At 38.5% G+C, this 18,360-nt stretch overlaps 1 protein-coding gene across 1 annotated transcript in view; it reads left to right on the top strand.

Moving 5' to 3' along the window:
* rapgef5b (Rap guanine nucleotide exchange factor (GEF) 5b) overlaps positions 1–18,360 on the top strand; it is a 46,283-nt gene that overhangs the window by 13,762 nt on the left and 14,161 nt on the right. Inside the window, exons 7-11 of the mRNA XM_083559244.1 lie at positions 3,182–3,233; positions 3,359–3,429; positions 4,987–5,112; positions 9,485–9,606; positions 10,195–10,295. Of these exons, the coding sequence (XP_083415370.1) occupies positions 3,182–3,233; positions 3,359–3,429; positions 4,987–5,112; positions 9,485–9,606; positions 10,195–10,295 (472 nt within the window). The remainder of the gene's footprint in view (positions 1–3,181; positions 3,234–3,358; positions 3,430–4,986; positions 5,113–9,484; positions 9,607–10,194; positions 10,296–18,360) is intronic.

Raw genomic sequence — 18,360 nt, 5'->3', positions numbered from 1 at the left:
TGAATCTGAGAGACTAAAAGTGCACTGATTGTACTTTATAGATGCAATACTGTGCACACTTTCTAATGTTGCAGGACTGTTTTTTAAGGTGGGATTTTATGCTTGAAATCACCCTGGCAACAGGCACAGACAACCTTGACTATTCATATATACAGTATATAGCATGTTCAAAATGAAAGTCTTAACTTTAACTTAAATAGAAACGCTTAATATCTGAAACAGGAAACAGGTTTTGGTGTAGCATGTGACTTGGAATACGGAGATACAGTGACTGATGGGAAACATCTTTATAAAATCTTTACACACATGCATTAGTCAGATTTTTGGAGCATAATAGCTCCTGGCTTTCTTGTGCTCTCCCTTTTACTACGGCATCATTCATTATTTAACAAAAACAGTGGACATTATTGTTATCAGGGTGTCAGAGCTCTTCGGTCTTCCATAGGTGTGCGAATGCGTGATAATATCTGTAAATAAAGCACTATAATGGAAAGCTTTCTAATTTTCTTGTGCTTAAGCTTTTAATAAGGCAACATACATTACACAATTGTACTTTATTTTTTTACATAGACTGTTAACTATTTAGAGTGATGAAACTAAAGCAAGTTGGTAAGCATTTTTTTTTAAGTAAATTTTAAATGAATTCTAATAAAAAACAAGCAACCAGGTGGGCGATGCTAAACCAGTTAGATGTGTCAACTTCTACTGTTTTTTTTGCTGTTTGTTCTCCTGGGAAATTAGTTTTCATGAGCCACTAAGCAGAGTTTCACTCGCTTTCACTACTTGCCGTTACACACCTGGATTCACACTATTATTTTATAAAAAGAGCCCACTGTTGTAAACATGTATTATTTTCTCAATAGTGTAATAGATGAAATATTAAACAATAACACCCTTAGAGACTATTTTACTAAAAAGAATTGTACTTTTCTGCATATTGCTGACTCCTGGAAAAGCAAGTGCACATTTATATGAAGGACCACAGGCACATAAAATGTAATAGTAAATTCATTGTCTCTGGTGATAATCATATATTTGTGGTACAAAAGCCATCCCAATGACAAGCTATAATGCAGTGACTTATAAAATAGGTTAATATATTTTTATATAATTCTTTTTAAATAATTCTTTTTAGCAATATACTTTTTAAACTTGCCCTTAAGTCTATCTTGACAGATTGGCTTTACAGATATCACTGGCCATCCTCATGAGAATGGAAAGAAAGAAACAGCAGAAACTTTTTAAAGGACATGTTTATCTTCAGGGTGTCTCAGTGGCACAGCAGGTAGTATTTCTGATTCACAGCTCCAAGGTCTCCCATTGGTTTGAGCAAGTGTGTTTATATGTGTGAAAGGTGCTCTGCAATGGATTGGTGCAATCTGGTGCAAATTCTCCCGTCTTACATTTACATTTACATTTGCTGCATTTAGCAGACGCCCTTATCCAGAGCGACGTACAAAAGTGCTTTGAGTCTCTAGTAATGAATAAATCTACACTGGTACACAAGATTACAAACTTTATATATATATATATACATATGTAGAATCTTGAATTTTACAAACTTGTAAAGTGCTAATTTAAGTGTTTCAGGAAGAGGTAGGTTTTCAGTCGTCGCTTGAAGATAGTCAGGGACTCTGCTGTACGGACATCTAGGGGAAGTTCATTCCTCCACCTCGGTGCCAGAACAAAGAAGAGCCTTGAAGTGTACTTACCTCTCATTCTGAGAGAAGGTGGTACCAGTCCACCTAGCACTTCATGCTCATTGGATAGGCTCCAGATTCACCTGGGTCCAAATAAAAGTGGTTATTGAAGAAAAAAGAATATTTTCCCCCAGTACTGATAAGTCCTTGCTCCATTTTCAGTAATCTGTTATTCAGTAATATTTAGTAATATTATACTTCAAGGCTCTTCTCTGTTCTGGCACCGCGGTGGTGGAATGAACTTCCCCTAGATGTCCGAACAGCGGAGTCCCTGGATATCTTTAAACTACATTTGAAGACACACCTCTTCCTGAAACACTTAAATTAGCACTTTCCAAGTTTGCTTTGTAAAAATCAAGAGTTGTAGGCTGATTTATCTTAAGTTGGTAATCTAGTGTACCAGTGTAGATTTATTCATGGCTAGAGACTCAAAGCACTTTTGTACGTCGCTCTGGACAAGGGAGTCTGCTAAATGCCGCAAATGTAAATGTAATCCTTCAGTTATCCTGGGAACGGTACATGCTGGATAAGAAAACAGGCTGAATAAGGTACCGGTCCAATGCTGAGCTTTGTGCACACTAATTTACTGTGCTAGTGTAACCAGTTCCCCTACTTGAATGTTTATTTGGGAGTTGGAAGGAACCTGACCTGGAAAACCAAAAGAAAAACCCACACAGACAGGGCCTAACAGGGATCTTCATGCCGACAGCAACACAGACAAGTTTAGATATGAACCAAGAACAATGCAATACCTGCATTGTCATGCACTTAAAAGTCTTACTTTTCATAAACATGTGCTCCTGTAACTTAGCCAAAAATATACCACGTTAGTTGGTAGCCCTTATTAATTATATAGTGATTTATAAGCATTGGATTCAACCTAATGTTTGGTGGTCTTGTCATTCAAATGTGCATGCAGTGATGTTTTAGCTGCTGTACTATGTGAATCATACATGTAATGTAGCTACAAGAGCTGTGAACTCCCTGTGTAAGAAATTACAACACAAGCGGTAGGCAAAGAATGTTGGATTTATTCAATTAAGGCTATGAACACTTAAGAGATAAGCACACAGCAGTGACCTCACTTAACCATGGACCTACGGTTGTTATTGTTATTACAACAATCTGTCTTTCACTTCTTTGCCACAGCTAGTTTGTATGTGCCTAAACGCAAAGCGGCCACTCTTACAGTAGGCTACACCTCCTGCAAGACTCCATCTCTGATTTATAAAACTTTAAGGGGGAGACTTCATCCTCCTTTTGATGCTTTCTGTATCCTGGCCAGGCAGCAGAAACTGATTATCAACATGACCTGATGTTCTAAAATGATATGCCCTAACTACTCACACTGTAATGGATTTGGTCCAGCAGTCTGGCTGTTCTTTGCAACATGCTCTCTAAGCTTGCTTGGGGTGAATAATGTCAGACATGTGCTGTACATGATGCTGGAGGCTCCTCGGCTAAATGTTTCATTTTAACAGGTGCAGAATGAACTGACAGCAGCACTGGCCCGAAAAGGAAGGTACAAATCAAGTAAGGAATCTTTTACATTTTAAACAAAAGGATTAACTATATGTTTTTTTATGTTCTTGTAGTTTATTGTTACTGCCACGAAGTAGAATTAATTCTTAATTTTTTTTTTTTTTTTTTTTTTACAGGGATTAGGGATGCTCTCCCAGAACACTCTGTTGAACTCCAACCCTGCCCATTGTCTTCCACTAAGCAAAAGGTACAAATACAAATCAGGATATTAGTGTGACTATGTAAATATGTGTGAATATATACATGTATTCTCCTACTTCACTTTTTAGAAATCGATAGCAAAAGCAATGTCAATGTTTGATGTTGGTACATAAAGTCATACATAATGATTTATATTGTAAATACACCTGGTAAAACTTTGTACGAAAACTTTTTCACACCCAGATTTTTTAATTAAGAAGCTCTAAATGAACTCATATTAAATAGATTTCGATTTAAAAAAAATTAATTAATGTACAACAAAAATTACATTTGTTTTAGAAACCCAGGCCTTCAGCAAAATCAGTCTAGTATGTCCAAGTTAATGGATGTTCATGTGCCATATATAGTAATAATATGTATAGTTTACTATTAAGTATAGCATTTACTATAAAGTGTATAATCAATGTGTCTTGAAACGAACAAGTTGCTTGAGTTTTTAAGCTCATCAGAAATAAAATACGCCTCTCTATCTTTCACACACATCAGGGTAAGCAAGACTTTCAAGTATTTCCCTTTTGCCACTTGATATTGTTCATTGTTGTCTATATTCAGACAGACAAAGTGTATCAGATAGACAAAGTGTCCAGGAATGTCAAGTGTTTCATTTATGTTTAACAATTCAGCCCAGTATGAGGTTAAACGCCTTTATATAGGCTGGAGTGATTGTATTTCTTTTTTTTTTTTTTTTTTTTTTTGTGACTAGTACAAATTCCTCTGTGGTTCCCTCATACTTAACGATGAGGTCATAAGTGTTACATCCTTGAAGCCTACTGGTCATATGGGTATGTGTGGGTGGGGGAATATGCGCAGGTGTGTATGTTAATGGAGCAGCACTGTTTAAGGGAGCAATCATGAAATACTGTATAGATTATAGACTGTAAAACCTCTACCATCCTCACAATTCATTAACTTTTTCAGCTGATTCTTGTATTAAGACATATAATATTTGACCTTAAACAGGTCAAGGACCCAATGTAGCCATGTGACCCCACATGTCATCTTTGATTAATAAACACTTTTTTGGTGTGTTTCTCTGAAAGTTTATTCTTTTCATATATATTTAGATGATTCCGTTAAGCAGGAAAAATATTATATAGTGTATATGACCACGGACCTGCTATTCTCTGCATTTTTCTACACCTTTTTGCCTTTTACAATTACATAGTAACATACCCTACTAAAGTCAATGCTGGTCAATTTCCCAATTTCAGGACATTGTTAAACTTCCTATTCACGACTGGAGCCACTGGCAGATGTTTCCTGGCCACCCTCACTCTTGTTTTTTGAATAAGAGAGAGAGGGAGACTAAGGGAAAGACAAATGCAGGTTCTCTCTTATTGAACATCTAGAGAGAGTCTCCTATAGCTGTATAAGATGTTGCATGTGACTCCCTGCACTGGATTATAGAAACCAGAACTCTGTCTTACTTAAAAAAAAAAAAAAAAGGAAGCAGTTTTCTGGATTGATACACTGGATGTGCTGAACCTCAATGGCATGGGACTGTGGTCTGAGATATGTGTTCTCTGTATCTCCTGCACTTCAGCAGGGCCAGGGGCCTGGATTACGCAACAGAGAGGACATGAGTCGCATGGAAATAGTTCAGAGACTGGCCAAGGATGGATGCCGGCTCCTCCATAGCCCGCTTAAACCCACTGAACGACCAGCTGAGGTGAGTGAGTGGATATACACACACCTTACAGATGCATTTTGACATCATCGTCCGCTGTAAATGGAGTTTAATGTTTAATAGTACTTATTGTATAAAAAAAAAATCTATGTCTTGATTGCTTTCTTGCCTGCATCCTGAAATAAACAGTACATTTCAGGATGCAGGTATATATGAATGAATAGAAGTTCAGTTTGGAATTTTTTATTATCAAAAAACATTCAGAAATGGTTTTTATTTAAGAAATACACCTTGTGATTTTCATTTACATGTTTTTCTTTTTTACAATGTTTTTTTTTTTTTCCATGGACTTTTTGAGCTCAAAGTTTATTATCACATGCTTCTTTCTGATTGGACAATTTTATTGGGCTCCCACCTCATCATTTCTTGTCAAAATTCGCCCTAACTGCCACAAAGACTGGATCAAACAAGTCTACCTACTAATATACCCAGGCTTCAAATCGTTTTTTGCCGACCTTTCCTTTGTAGAGATTTATTGCGCACCCTGGCAGAAGCAAGGAGACTTGTTACAAAACATGTAAAAAATAATACACACTAGTGTTAACACGTTTCTGTTTTTGCACTGCCACCTGAATCTGATTCCTCTTCAAATATGTATCGCACAAATGATCTAACTTGTTTAAAATATTTTCATTGGCTGTATTAGTTCGATCTTAATTTTATGTATATTATAGACATACACATCACATTCAACTTAATTAACAAGCTTTGCTTTAATATATAAAAAAAGTGCTTTTATAATGAAATGTTGACTTAAAGATAGACATATACAGTATGATGCATAGCAAGAAACAGAGTATTCTTTATTCTATTTAAAATTCATAATTTACCCTAATAAATCCTATTGAACCAGATAAAGTGCATGTTCTTTTATTCAAATATGTTGTCTTTGGTTATAACATGACATTGCACTGGTGTTGATGGCTATAGTCAAGTACACAGAAATGTAAATGCAGTCTGCTCTTTTGATTTATACTCCCACTTTAAAAGTGCATACCATTCATACTGAATACAGTCCTGGGGTATCTCTGCTTTTACTCAGACATCAACAGCTAACATTGTTGTAAAGTCTGGGATTAAACAGATGTCAAGGTTTAATCTTGTCTGCACAGAAGTTGACCTTTGTGTGCTTCTCAGCTCTCACTTCACACTGGCATGCAGCACATTATTTATTTCGTATAGGCACAGTATTTTAGTTTTGACAGGTGTGAAATATGATTTAACATGAATCAACTCTATTGATTGCAAACTTCACTCCATGAATTGATTGTTTATGAAAAAAGATGATGGCAGACACAGCACATTATTTGACCACCTGATTACCAGAAGCTTGATTTATTATTTTTACATTTGTATAATAATATAGCAAGACATTTAATGGCAGAGCTATTAGTTATTTGTTTCATATTGTAAGAGAAATAGAAAGAAAGGTGAAATTCTTTCCTAGCATATTCCAGCAAGGTTTGGAAGCTGAGGTCAGAGTGCAGGCTCAGCCATTTCACAGTGCTCCTAGAACACAGAGGTTAAGAGCCCAAAGGGTGGTAGATTGGTGATATTGGGGCTTAAACCCCAGACTTTCGGATCAGTAACCCATTGCTTTAACCACTGAGCTACCACCTACCCCATAGACATGGAAGTGTTACTGTGTTATGGAAGTGTACATTTTAATGTCTTTACTGCTGATCACAGTGGGGAAGTGAAATATGTAATAATGCTTAGCTACTGCATAACATGGTTCAAATAGTTTACATGTTTCTTCCTTTTAAGAGAGCAGAAAGCAGACATTCTAAATCAGTCTAATCCAAACTGACTAGACAAGAGAAAGAGCCGTAGACCATAACATATAAAACTAGTCATAGTTATGCAATAAGGTATTAATCTTCTGCATTAGCTTCCATGTAGTTGCGGTGTACATGACCCTATCATTCCATCTGACAGCTTCAATGATGAAGCAAAATAAGACCAATAGAGATGTAAGTGCTTCCCAAGAGGCTCAGTACAGAGATGACCTCTGTGGTCTTTTCTATTGATCTTTCTCTGAATTGATCTTTTAGAATATTTCAGATGTCACAGGGTTTAATTTCCACTAATGTTACACTAATAACACGCTCTGTGAATGATTAGTTCGAGTAACTTCTAAATTATAGGCATGTTTTGTGAAAACAGACCAAAAATGTACCAATGAAACATATTTTATAATTATATTTAATTTCTATATTTTGTAACCCTGTCTGTCTGATTTGATCTCGAATTATTCTTTTTTTGAAAAACAATTGAATCCTCCTGCTGGAACCTGGGAAGTGTGCTAACAAACATCTAGAGCTATCCTGATATTATTACTAGAAAAGTAAAAAAGTCCCAAACCATTTCGTTGTATCTTCTTTCCATCTTAAGTTTGAATTTTGATTGTGCCACCACCATCAATCAGAGCGAAACTAGCCAATAATTGTCATCTGTGAGCTTGTGTGTATGGAAGGGTGGCAGATAACACTTTTCTCATAATGTGTTACACTGTATCAGCAGTTTGACAAGTTGCTGGTTGGCTGGTTTCACATTTTGTGGTGGAAGCAGGTTTAAGCCTTTAAGAGTCCATGAAAACAATTACAGAATTCTTGAAAAGTGCCCTGTTATCTATTCAACTATTTTTCCAATGCCAAAATGTGTTGAGCTGTGGGCTTGTGGAGTTGTCCTAGATTGTGTTCTTTAATAGTGTTACTGTCCTGAATAAAATCTCACAGTGATCACAGTGCCTATAGACAGCAGTGTTTGTCTGTGACAGCTTTAATGGAGTTTGTTTGGTGGGGAGAAGCTGATTGCTCCAATAACAGCCACTTTAGTGGGTTAGTTGCAGCTGCAAAATTTGCAGCTGATGGACTAGATGCAAGTACTTCTCATCAATACTTTGTGTGTGTGTGTGTGTGTGTGTGTGTGTGTGTGTGTGTGTGTGTGTGTGTGTGTGTGTGTGTGTGTGTGTGTGTGTGTGTGTGTGTGTGTGTGTGTTAGCGTGTATAAATAAGCAGACAGACAGGCTGGAAGAGCATGCACTTTTCTGCTCTAATTTCCAATTGCACTGAAGACCTTAATCACACCTGTCCTCACACACACACACACACACACACACACACACACACACACACACACACACACACACACACACACACACACACACACACACACACACACTTACACACACACAGAAGCTGACTGAAGGGCATCTATGGTTCATGAGCAGTATGCATTAAAATATCACATTAAAATGTAAATTCAGACACACACACACACACACACACACACACACACACACAGGTGCATCAATGATTCTCAGCTTTAACAATGAGTCTGATCATTTAATTAAGTAAGAGATAAATGCCTCTTTGTCCCCACTACCAGTACTACAATGACACACACAGCTGAATAATATTTCTAGTGCAGTAGTACAACAAACCAGTTTATGTGCTGATGTGCTGCACAAAGCAGTTCTCTTCACCACACAGGTTAGAATTTTTATTTAAACAGTCCTCTCCCTGCTATATAAACATCCTCAAACACACAGGACAAGGCTAGGAGCTGAATATATTATGACAATGCCCCAAGGCGCAATGCACATATAACCATCTCCTAGCAATCTCTTTAGCTTAAAGCACACCAGAGAAAAATTGTAAATCATCCCATATTTGTCTGGGCCATTATTTTTTTGCTGGATATCTGCAATATGTATGTATATACATGATTAGGTGAGGATAAATAGATAAAAAGTTATAAATGGGCACATAGGCATGTGTGTGTGATGGACTATGCGAATGTGTAAGATTGATACCACCCAAGTGGTAAGGTGGCAGAGTTATAGCATGACCCATACCCCTCCTGATTCCTTTGTTCCAAGGGCAACGCCTCTGATAAATGCACACTTACAATTACACACACACACACACACGCACACACACATGTGCACACACTCAGACACACAAACATGCACACAGCTCAAAAAACTACACAATACATGACACTACAAACTACAGTAGCCAGACTACAGAAATTATTTGTCACCTTTGTTAATGAACTATGCATACATTTTTGTATGAATATAAATGTGGTGATCATTGTATTGGCGGATGATTCAATAAAATGCTGTTGGATGCGGCTGGTGTAATTTGGGTATTCAGAGGAGGGTCTATATTGATGGAAATTAGGAGGAAATGGAATCTCCTTGGTGATACACTCCACCTCTCTCTCTCTCTTCCTGTCTTTATCTCTCTCTTTTTCTCTCTCTCTCTCTCTCTTTCTCTCTCTCTCTCTCTCTCTCTCTCTCTCTCTCTCTCTCTCTCTCTCTCTCTCTCTCTCTCTTTTTCCTCAGCCCCTCGGTGACGCAGCAGTCCGTGTGTGTGTGAGAGAACGGAGTCAAGAGATGCTGCTGCTTCAGAGGACTACGTCAGAGCAAGCACCCTCCTCGTCCTCCCCCTCCTCTCTTGCCAGGAGGTGAGCTGCATGATCACACACACACATACACGCACACGGGTGCGTACAGGCTCGTGAGTTCACACACTTTTTCTCTCTCGCAACCTCTCCCTTTTTTCTTTCTCTCGTTTTCCCTCGCATCACTCTTTCTGTCTTTTCCCTTCCCTTCTCCCTCACGCTCTTTCTTTCTCTCTCTTTTTAAACAAACACCCATTTGGTTAGTATGTGCTGCATTTGTACTGGCGCTCTCATAGCAAGCTCTTCCCACTGAAGTTGGTCAAGGCTTGCAGCTTGTCCTCAGAACTCAACGGGCACTCCCGGAGCTCCTGAGTCAATGTGATAGGTAAGAGCCTACGCTAGCATGGGCAGCAAGCGTCTGCTGGAGGGCAGGGTGATGCTGGCAGCGCTGGTAGAGCAGGAGGAAGATGAGGATGAAGACGGTGGCTCGGACAGTAGCAGTGGTGACCGGGTGACGATACCTACTTTCGATGTCCCATACTTCCGTTACATCGACGAGGATGGCACGGAGGACGAGGAGTGGTGCAGCAGCAGCCGTTCACTGTCTTCCATCGAGGAGGAAGACTCCAGTGACTCGTCTCTGTCTCACAGGTACGCCAGTGTGCCCGCCAGCCCCGAGAAGGTTCTGGAGCACCTGCTGAGCCACCTATCGCTGGAAGAGGACAGCGGGAGCCCTCAGGCAAGACAGACAGGTGGGCTCTCATCACAAACACGTTACCCTAGAGAGGCCAGTTGGAACATTACGCTTAGCTTCAACTGCACTAAGTTTACTTTTGCTTAGTTTACAAATGAGGAGTGTGCCATAAAATGTCAACAGAGCAAGGTTTGTACCTGCTTCATGACTTAAGCATATCTCTAGGCAGAGTTGTGTCTCCCATGTTCAGTTGAAAGACAAGCAAGATGTTTATGTGCTGCACTGCTGAGGCTAGCTCATTATTTTATTTGTTATTATTTACTGTAAAGCATAACATTTTATGTAGCGGTGGTGTAACTATTACGGCAAAAATGTCCTATGTCAGAATTCACTGACAGCTCCAGGGAGTTGAAAGGGTTAAACTGAACATTGCACTATTAACAGGAAATCCTCTGTAAATGACCGTAATGACTGGATGTCTGTCTGAAAGGAGGAGTTTGCTTCTGCTGAAACCAGCTCTGTAACGCTGGATTTCACTTCTATTTTTATCAAATAATCTTTAACATATCTGATCATTTTTTCCTGCACACACTCCATTTAGATTAAAGTAACAACAAAACTCTTTCTTAAATATAATTTTAATTCATTTCTTTTTCTTCCTCTTCTTTTTCTTCTTCTTTTTCTTCTTCTTTTTATTATTAGTTATTATTATTAATATTATTATTACATTCCAAGCTGCTTTAATGTTAGAAATATTTTTGGTGATCGTACCGATGAAGTTGTCCATATCTTTCCTCCAGCAGAGGTGAGGGACAGAGTTAGGGACTGAAACACAAGCCATATTTGGCTGTGATTTAGGAGCATAGATCTTAAGAAATCGTATTTTCTATAACGAGATCCAAAAAGTACAGCACACGTTCGAAAATCAGGGTAAATGCATTATTAGAAAACTAGCATAAACATCAGCTACCGATGACTTGATTATTGTCCCTTAATCACTTTTTCCTAATATGAAAAGATAATTCATATTGTCTTTCTGTTAAGATACACGATATGGACAAATCCATCGACTTGAAATATATTTGTTTGATCGAAATATGATGAAATAAAAAATTAAAAAACAATAGCTATCAACTGAATGATTTAAAAATAATAAAAACACATTTACCAAAAAAACATAAAGGATCTTAAAGGCGGTCTTAAAGGGATGGTTGTAGTTCTTAAAGAAAATATAAAGATATGTTCCTGCTTTCAAAAATAAACCACTTCCAGTTTTATAAAACATAAAATCCTGCAAAAAATGTTCCCTAGTTCCCTAGTAAGATTTTGAGTTATAAATCATATCATACTCGTCATGACACAAGCTTAGTGTTAATTAAACAGTTTGTAACACCCTCTGTTTTTGTTTATAAGCTGAAGATGTTAATTGAAGGTCACTGTCCTGATTGTTGTGGGTGTATATGGGTGCGTGTGTTCGCTTTCTGCACCAGGTTTTGTTTGTCTCAGTTAAGAGAGATCTTTAAGCCCTGACAGGACGAGAAGGTACTACATGGACAATTTACCATTAGATTCATATGTGCTTTTTTTCAACATCCCATTCCACATTTATCCCCCATTTGCTTTTATATTAACTTTCGCTTTTCTAAGATGTTCCACTATATTTTGTAGTTTGCCTGTGGAGATTTGTGTTTATTCAGTCACAAGGGCAGTAGTAAAGTCAGGTACTGATGTAGGATGAGGAGGCCTGGGGTACAGTCAGCCTTCCAATTCATTAGTGCTCACTATGGTTGAGGTCAGTGCTCTGTAGCAGGCCACTTAATATCTTTTATGCCTAACCATGTAAAGGATATCTTCATGAAGCTTGCTTTGTGTGCTAGGGCATTGCCATGCTGGAACAGGCTTTGGTCTCATAGTTCAAGTGAAGGGAAGCTTTTTACTGATACTGCACCCAAAGATATCCTATACAACTGTGTGCCTGTAACTTTGTGGTAACAGTTTGGGGAAAAGCACATATGGCTGGAAAATGACAGATGTCTCAATACCGTTGCTTATTATAGTGTATGTAGTTTCACAGGAACTGTTGTGATTCTAATACTCTGAAAACATTTTCTTAAAATAATATATGGAAAATCCTGCAAGTGGTATTACAGAATAAATGCATACTGGAAGCATGAATTGTATGTAAATGTTTTATGGTGTGCTTTCAGTGCTCTTGGATATCGACCTGCCGAAGTTAATGAAAAATGTGGCAAGAGTTTGTGTGTGGCCATGTGTGTCAGTTCTGCTGATCGCCTTGTTCTCCTGTGGTAATGTTTAATCTAACAGTATTGATCCAGAAACTCTCTCGAGGAACCCCGGTTACCATGTAGTTTAAACTCTATACATGGGCTCAGCAGAACTGAGGAACATATGTGATGTGTGGATGCTTAATATGAAGGTGTAAGCTGTTCATTCTGTCGTTGTCAGTTGCTGCCCCAGATATTGTTTGTCATCCCAAAATACCAAAACGATTCTTTAATATTCTCATATCTAATTAGTCAGAAGCGCTGACAGTCGTGGCATCTTTAGGATAAACCACATAAATATTGATGTTATCATTTCTATAGTAGAACCGTACACAGGGATTTTTATGGCCTACGTGCTTATGCTGTTAAACAGACTAAGTTGTAGATATGGTGAAGTTTTCTGTGACAAGACGCTTATGTCACACTTTTGTGAGTCTCCAGTGTCAGTGCTTTGTAAACAGTTAGGCTCGGAAACACGACAAACTGTGTTTCATTGTCTTGTTAACTTTAGGAGAGAGCAAAAGAGGCAGGTTACAGGATTATTGTTTATTGCTGCTGTATCTGGATGATACGTTCTCTCCTGTTTTGCACAACATTTGAATGTTGCTATAAACAGATAAAACCTTTTAGTATTCCTAAGTGATCATAGGTAAGTTGCTGTGGTGTTTGAGGAATAAACTATTTCAGTATGCGCTCGTATTGGAAAATGATCATCTTGTGTAAACATGGTGTAAATGTATTACTCATTTTCCTATAACAACATGACTGTTCATTTTTCATATTATTGCACAGGATTATACAGTTGGATTTTCAGCCTTGGTTCTCTCTGTTTCATGTAGAAAGAATGAGCTCACTTTAGCTTATAGGGGTGTGCTAGACTCAGCATCAGGTCAGCTAAATGAGTGTTAACCTGATTAAAGCCATTGATGGCTAATCGCTGTTGTATTCTCTCTCTCTCTCTCTCTCTCTCTCTCTCTCTCTCTCTCTCTCTCTCACTCACATACACTCACACACACACACACACACACACACACACACACACACACACACACACACACACACTTTCTTTTCTCTCAAATTGAGTCTCTGTGGCTGTAGCTTTTTCTTTTTAAGTGCTTTATGGCTGCAGATGATTCAGCCTTGACTGCTCTTACAGGAACTATATCACTTTCACCTTCATGATAAAATAGCCAAATGTTGCCAGATTAGCCTAATCATATCATGCTCTTCTTATATGTGGTTGTGTACGGTATGCTGTGTGTTTTTGTATATTGTATGCATAAGGTTGTGTATGTGTATTAGTTTAAAATGTACCACATCATTAGAAGAAGGTTACTTTTTTTTCCTTTTATTTATTTATAACCGAGTCTCAGTGTTGCTAGGCTGTGTGGGGGAGAAAGACTGATGTAATTTATGAATAGTCAGAAGAACTGATTCTGCTGCTCCCCCTAATAAGTTCTGAGTGTTGGCTATTGAAGGTGTAGAGAGACAGGATTCATCAGTATTGTGCTATTATGCGGTGCATGATTGTCATTCTTGGTGTGCTTGCACAGGAATATTGATTTCACGCAGCTGAGGATGTGCTTTAGAAAATTGTCCGGCTTACATGCTGTCATTGTTTGTGCTTACAGGCAAACTGGATTGTGTTGAAAGGAATATCCTGGATAAAGTACATAGGCAAGGCTTGCTGGCATTGATTGGGGTGTAGTGGAGCGATTGGTCATCTTTATGAAACACATCCTGCAGTCATAATGTTCATGTTATGCCAGGGTCAGCATTACAACACAACAGCATAAATTTTTAAACTTTTTAAATATTTAATTTTAAAGATTAAACTACATTAAAAAAATGTTTAATGCCATTTTTATTTATTGTGCTTGTATATACACACCGTCCACTGTAATAGAATTGGCTGGACATTCAAAAAGGTATCCAGTCAGCAAATCATACAAACTTCATTCATATTCAGGCCAAGAGATTTAGTTAATGTTCACATAAAATACAGGAATGAAGTGTGCTCTCTGTGTATTTTTGTATTATTGGTGTTATTTCAGAAATTACCGATCTCCTGGGATTTCACACTAAGATATACAGAAATGGGTGTAAAATACAAACACTGAGTGAGTGACAGTTCTGTGAATGGAAGCACTATGTTGATAAGAGAAGACAGATTTATTTGACCTGCCAGAACTCGTACAGAAGCTCATAATAATCTCTTTTGTTAATAATGCCTTCTTAAAAAACCTGATTGGCCACAAAACCAATATACTTGATAAAAAATACATATGTTTAAAGCGCATTCTTGTTCAAGTGATGTAAATCTAGTGCCGCTTTGAGAAACCCTAACTATAATTGTGGGTTATTAAATTATACTTGATTACTTTTTCTGTTCAAGCATACTGTCATTGAATGAGTGAGGATATCTTCTAAAATATAATATTTTGAATATTTTTTTTAGATCTGCCCTTTATAGAACTGAAGCCTGAGGCTTTGGCAATAATATAACTCAGTGAAATCAGGCTCATAAATCAGAGCCTTAAGATTGGAGCTGTCAGTTCTTAATATGCGGTCCAAGCCTTGATGATTATTGACAAACTGAACTATGGTCTTAAATACCTCATTTATAGTGAAGGACATAAGCTTTGATTCCACAAGCGCATTCGAAAGACTTTCTAATTTAAAGCAAAGACAATTATGCAAGGGATTCTGGAAGTGATTTTATGGAAAGCCCTAAAGGTGGTGATCTGGATTTACAGTCTCTATGAAAAGGAGTATTGGCTGTATTATGGGCTGAGATGCTGCTACAACATATCCTTTATCCTCCTGTAATGAATTCAGTCACCATAGCAGCAGAGTTCAGGTTGGATGGCTGCTGCTCAAGGCCTGCTGAAGATAATTGCTGAGCAGCAGTCAATGAACAGCAGTAAGCCAGGTCCATATGGATGCCAGTGTAACGTAATGAAATGCTTAGGTCAGACTGGAGTCACTGATTACACACACACATGCACAAGCACATTAACTGCTGGGAAAATTGAGACAATTTAAGGAAAAAAATCCAAAAGAGGTACCGTGGGTTTGCATGCGTAACATGCACACTTATTTCGCCCATTGTGACTCCACAGTATCGCAGTGCCCCTGAGCTCTGACCTTCATCATCCCTCTGTCAGTCTCCAGTCCTCCTCACATCCTGCATTTTTTTTTTTCCTATTTCTAGATTGTGGCTGTCTAAGAATTGTTGAATATTCAGTGGATTGAATACCTTTCCACCCCCGAAATATGGCAGCACCAATATTTGTACATGTATTTGTGCAATTTGTATTTAAAACATTTCAATATGAAATTTTATTTTTATTAGAACTTAATATATTTCATATATTTTTCTAAATATTTAGATATTAGCTAATATTGATTGGTTGTTGGCTAAAATTCAGCTGAATTAGGGGAAAAATTGTTTCATCAAATGAACATGAAAATTCTTTTCTTTCTCATAAAACATTGTGTAGATACATTGCATAGATTCATACATCAGGTGGTTCTTGTCAAATATACAGTGGGGTCCTAAATTCTGAGACTACATTGAAATTCTGTAATTTTCACTCACAATTTATAAGTGCATGGGTGACTAATTAGAAGTTTTCCCTGTTTTCTTTAATCATTTTACAAGTTTTATATAGGCTTTTATGATGTTCTAGTTTTCCCAATTCACATACACAGATATTACCCTGGAATATGAAGGAGGACCTTGTATGTTCTGTTTAGAAATAAAGAACAGAAGGCATCTTCAAAGTCTGATAAATAGACTGACCATCTGGCTTCATCTACTAAGTTATATTTACCAAGGTGCACAGCCTATTGTATTATACACAAAATGCAATCTGCTGTTGGTGGATGTGATCTTTCTTTTTGTCTGGAGAGCACAATTATGCAAAATGAATGTGTAATTTATTATATACACTGGACATGGCACATGTGAGCATATTGTAATGACCTTCTGTCCAATTCACACCACATGCGACTCATTTTCATTGCATTTTTATGCCCAAGAGAAGGTTATGTATGTTAATTAAATATGAGCATCAATGTGTTTTTTATGTATATAATGTGTGAATTCACTTTTACAAAACATTTTTGAAAGCAGTGAACATGTGAACTTTTCCTGGTTATTTTGGATCCTAATTATGGTGTAATCGAGTATTAGTAACATACATAACGTTGCCCTATAAGCACAATCATTATATTGTTGTAGTTCTGAGGGTATAGAACCCAGCCATTAGGGGGGCACAAGCCAGTGCACTCCTAGTGCCGGTCCCAAGCCCGGGTAAATGGGGAGGGTTGCGTTAGGAAGGGCATCCAGCGTAAAACATGTGCCAAATCAAATATGCGGATCACAAATTAGAATTTTATACCGGATCGGTCGAGGCCCGGGTTAACAACGACCGCCACAGGTATCGTTAGCCGACAGGGTACCGGTGGAAATTGGGCTACTGTTGGCCGAAGGAGGAGAAGGAGAGGAGGAAGGCGTCTACAGAGACGGCAGGAAAAGGAGCAGTGTAGGAGAGTAGAGGTTCGGGTTGGTACTTTAAATGTTAGTACTATGAAGGGTAAAGGGAGAGAGATAGCTGATATGATGGAGAGGAGAAAGGTAGATGTGTTGTGTGTTCAGGAGACCAAGTGGAAAGGGAGTAAGGCCAGGAACATTGGAGGTGGGTTTAAACTGTTTTATCATGGTGTGGATGGAAAGAGAAATGGTGTAGGGGTGATTCTGAAGGAAGCGTACAGTAAGAGTGTAGTGGAGGTGAAGAGAGTTTCTGATAGGGTGATGATCGTGAAGGTGGAAGTTGAAGGGATGATGATAAATGTCATCAGTGCCTATGCTCCACAAGTTGGCTGTGAGATGGAGGAGAAAGAAAGATTCTGGAGTGAATTAGATGAAGTGGTAGATGGTGTACCTAGGAAAGAACGATTGGTGATTGGGGCAGACTTTAATGGGCATGTAGGTGAAGGGAACAGAGGTGATGAGGAGGTGATGGGTAGGTATGGTTTTAAGGAGAGGAATGTGGAAGGGCAGATGGTGGTAGATTTTGCTAAAAGGATGGAAATGGCAGTGGTGAACACGTATTTTAAGAAGAAGGAGGATCATAGGGTGACGTATAAGAGTGGAGGAAGGTGCACACAGGTGGATTATCTTCTGTGTAGGAGATGCAACCCGAAGGAGATTGGAGACTGTAAGGTGTTGGCAGGGGACAGTGTAGCTAGACAGCATCGGATGGTGGTCTGTAGGATGGTTTTGGAGGCGAAGAAGAAGAGGAGGAAAGTAAGGTTTGAAAGAAGAATAAGATGGTGGAAACTGAAGGAGGAAGAGTGTAGTGTGAGGTTCAGGGAAGAGGTCAGACAGGGGCTTGGTGGTGGTGAAGAGGTGCCGGATGATTGGGCAACTACTGCAGGAGTGATGAGGGAGGCAGCTAGAAAAGTACTTGGTGTGACATCTGGAAATAGAAAGCAAGACAAGGAGACGTGGTGGTGGAATGAGGAAGTGCAGGAGAGCATTAGGGGAAAGAGATTGGCAAAACAGAAGTGGGATCGACAGAGTGATGAGAAGAGTAGGCAGCAGGTTAAAAGGGATGTGGCGAAAGCCAAGGAAAAGGCATATGAGGAACTGTATAAGAGGTTGGACACTAAGGAAGGAGAAAAGGATTTATACCGATTGGCCAGGCAGAGGGACCGAGCTGGGAAGGATGTACTGCAAGTTAGAGCAATAAAGGATGGAGAGGGAAATGTGTTGACTAGTGAGGAGAGTGTGTTGAGAAGATGGAGGGAGTATTTTGAGCAGCTGATGAA

Source organism: Silurus aristotelis (assembly GCF_946808225.1).
Source record: "Silurus aristotelis genome assembly, chromosome: 1".
NCBI classification, from domain to species: domain Eukaryota; kingdom Metazoa; phylum Chordata; class Actinopteri; order Siluriformes; family Siluridae; genus Silurus; species Silurus aristotelis.
Note: the sequence above shows the minus strand (reverse complement) of the source record. Positions and strands in the feature narration are given on the sequence as shown.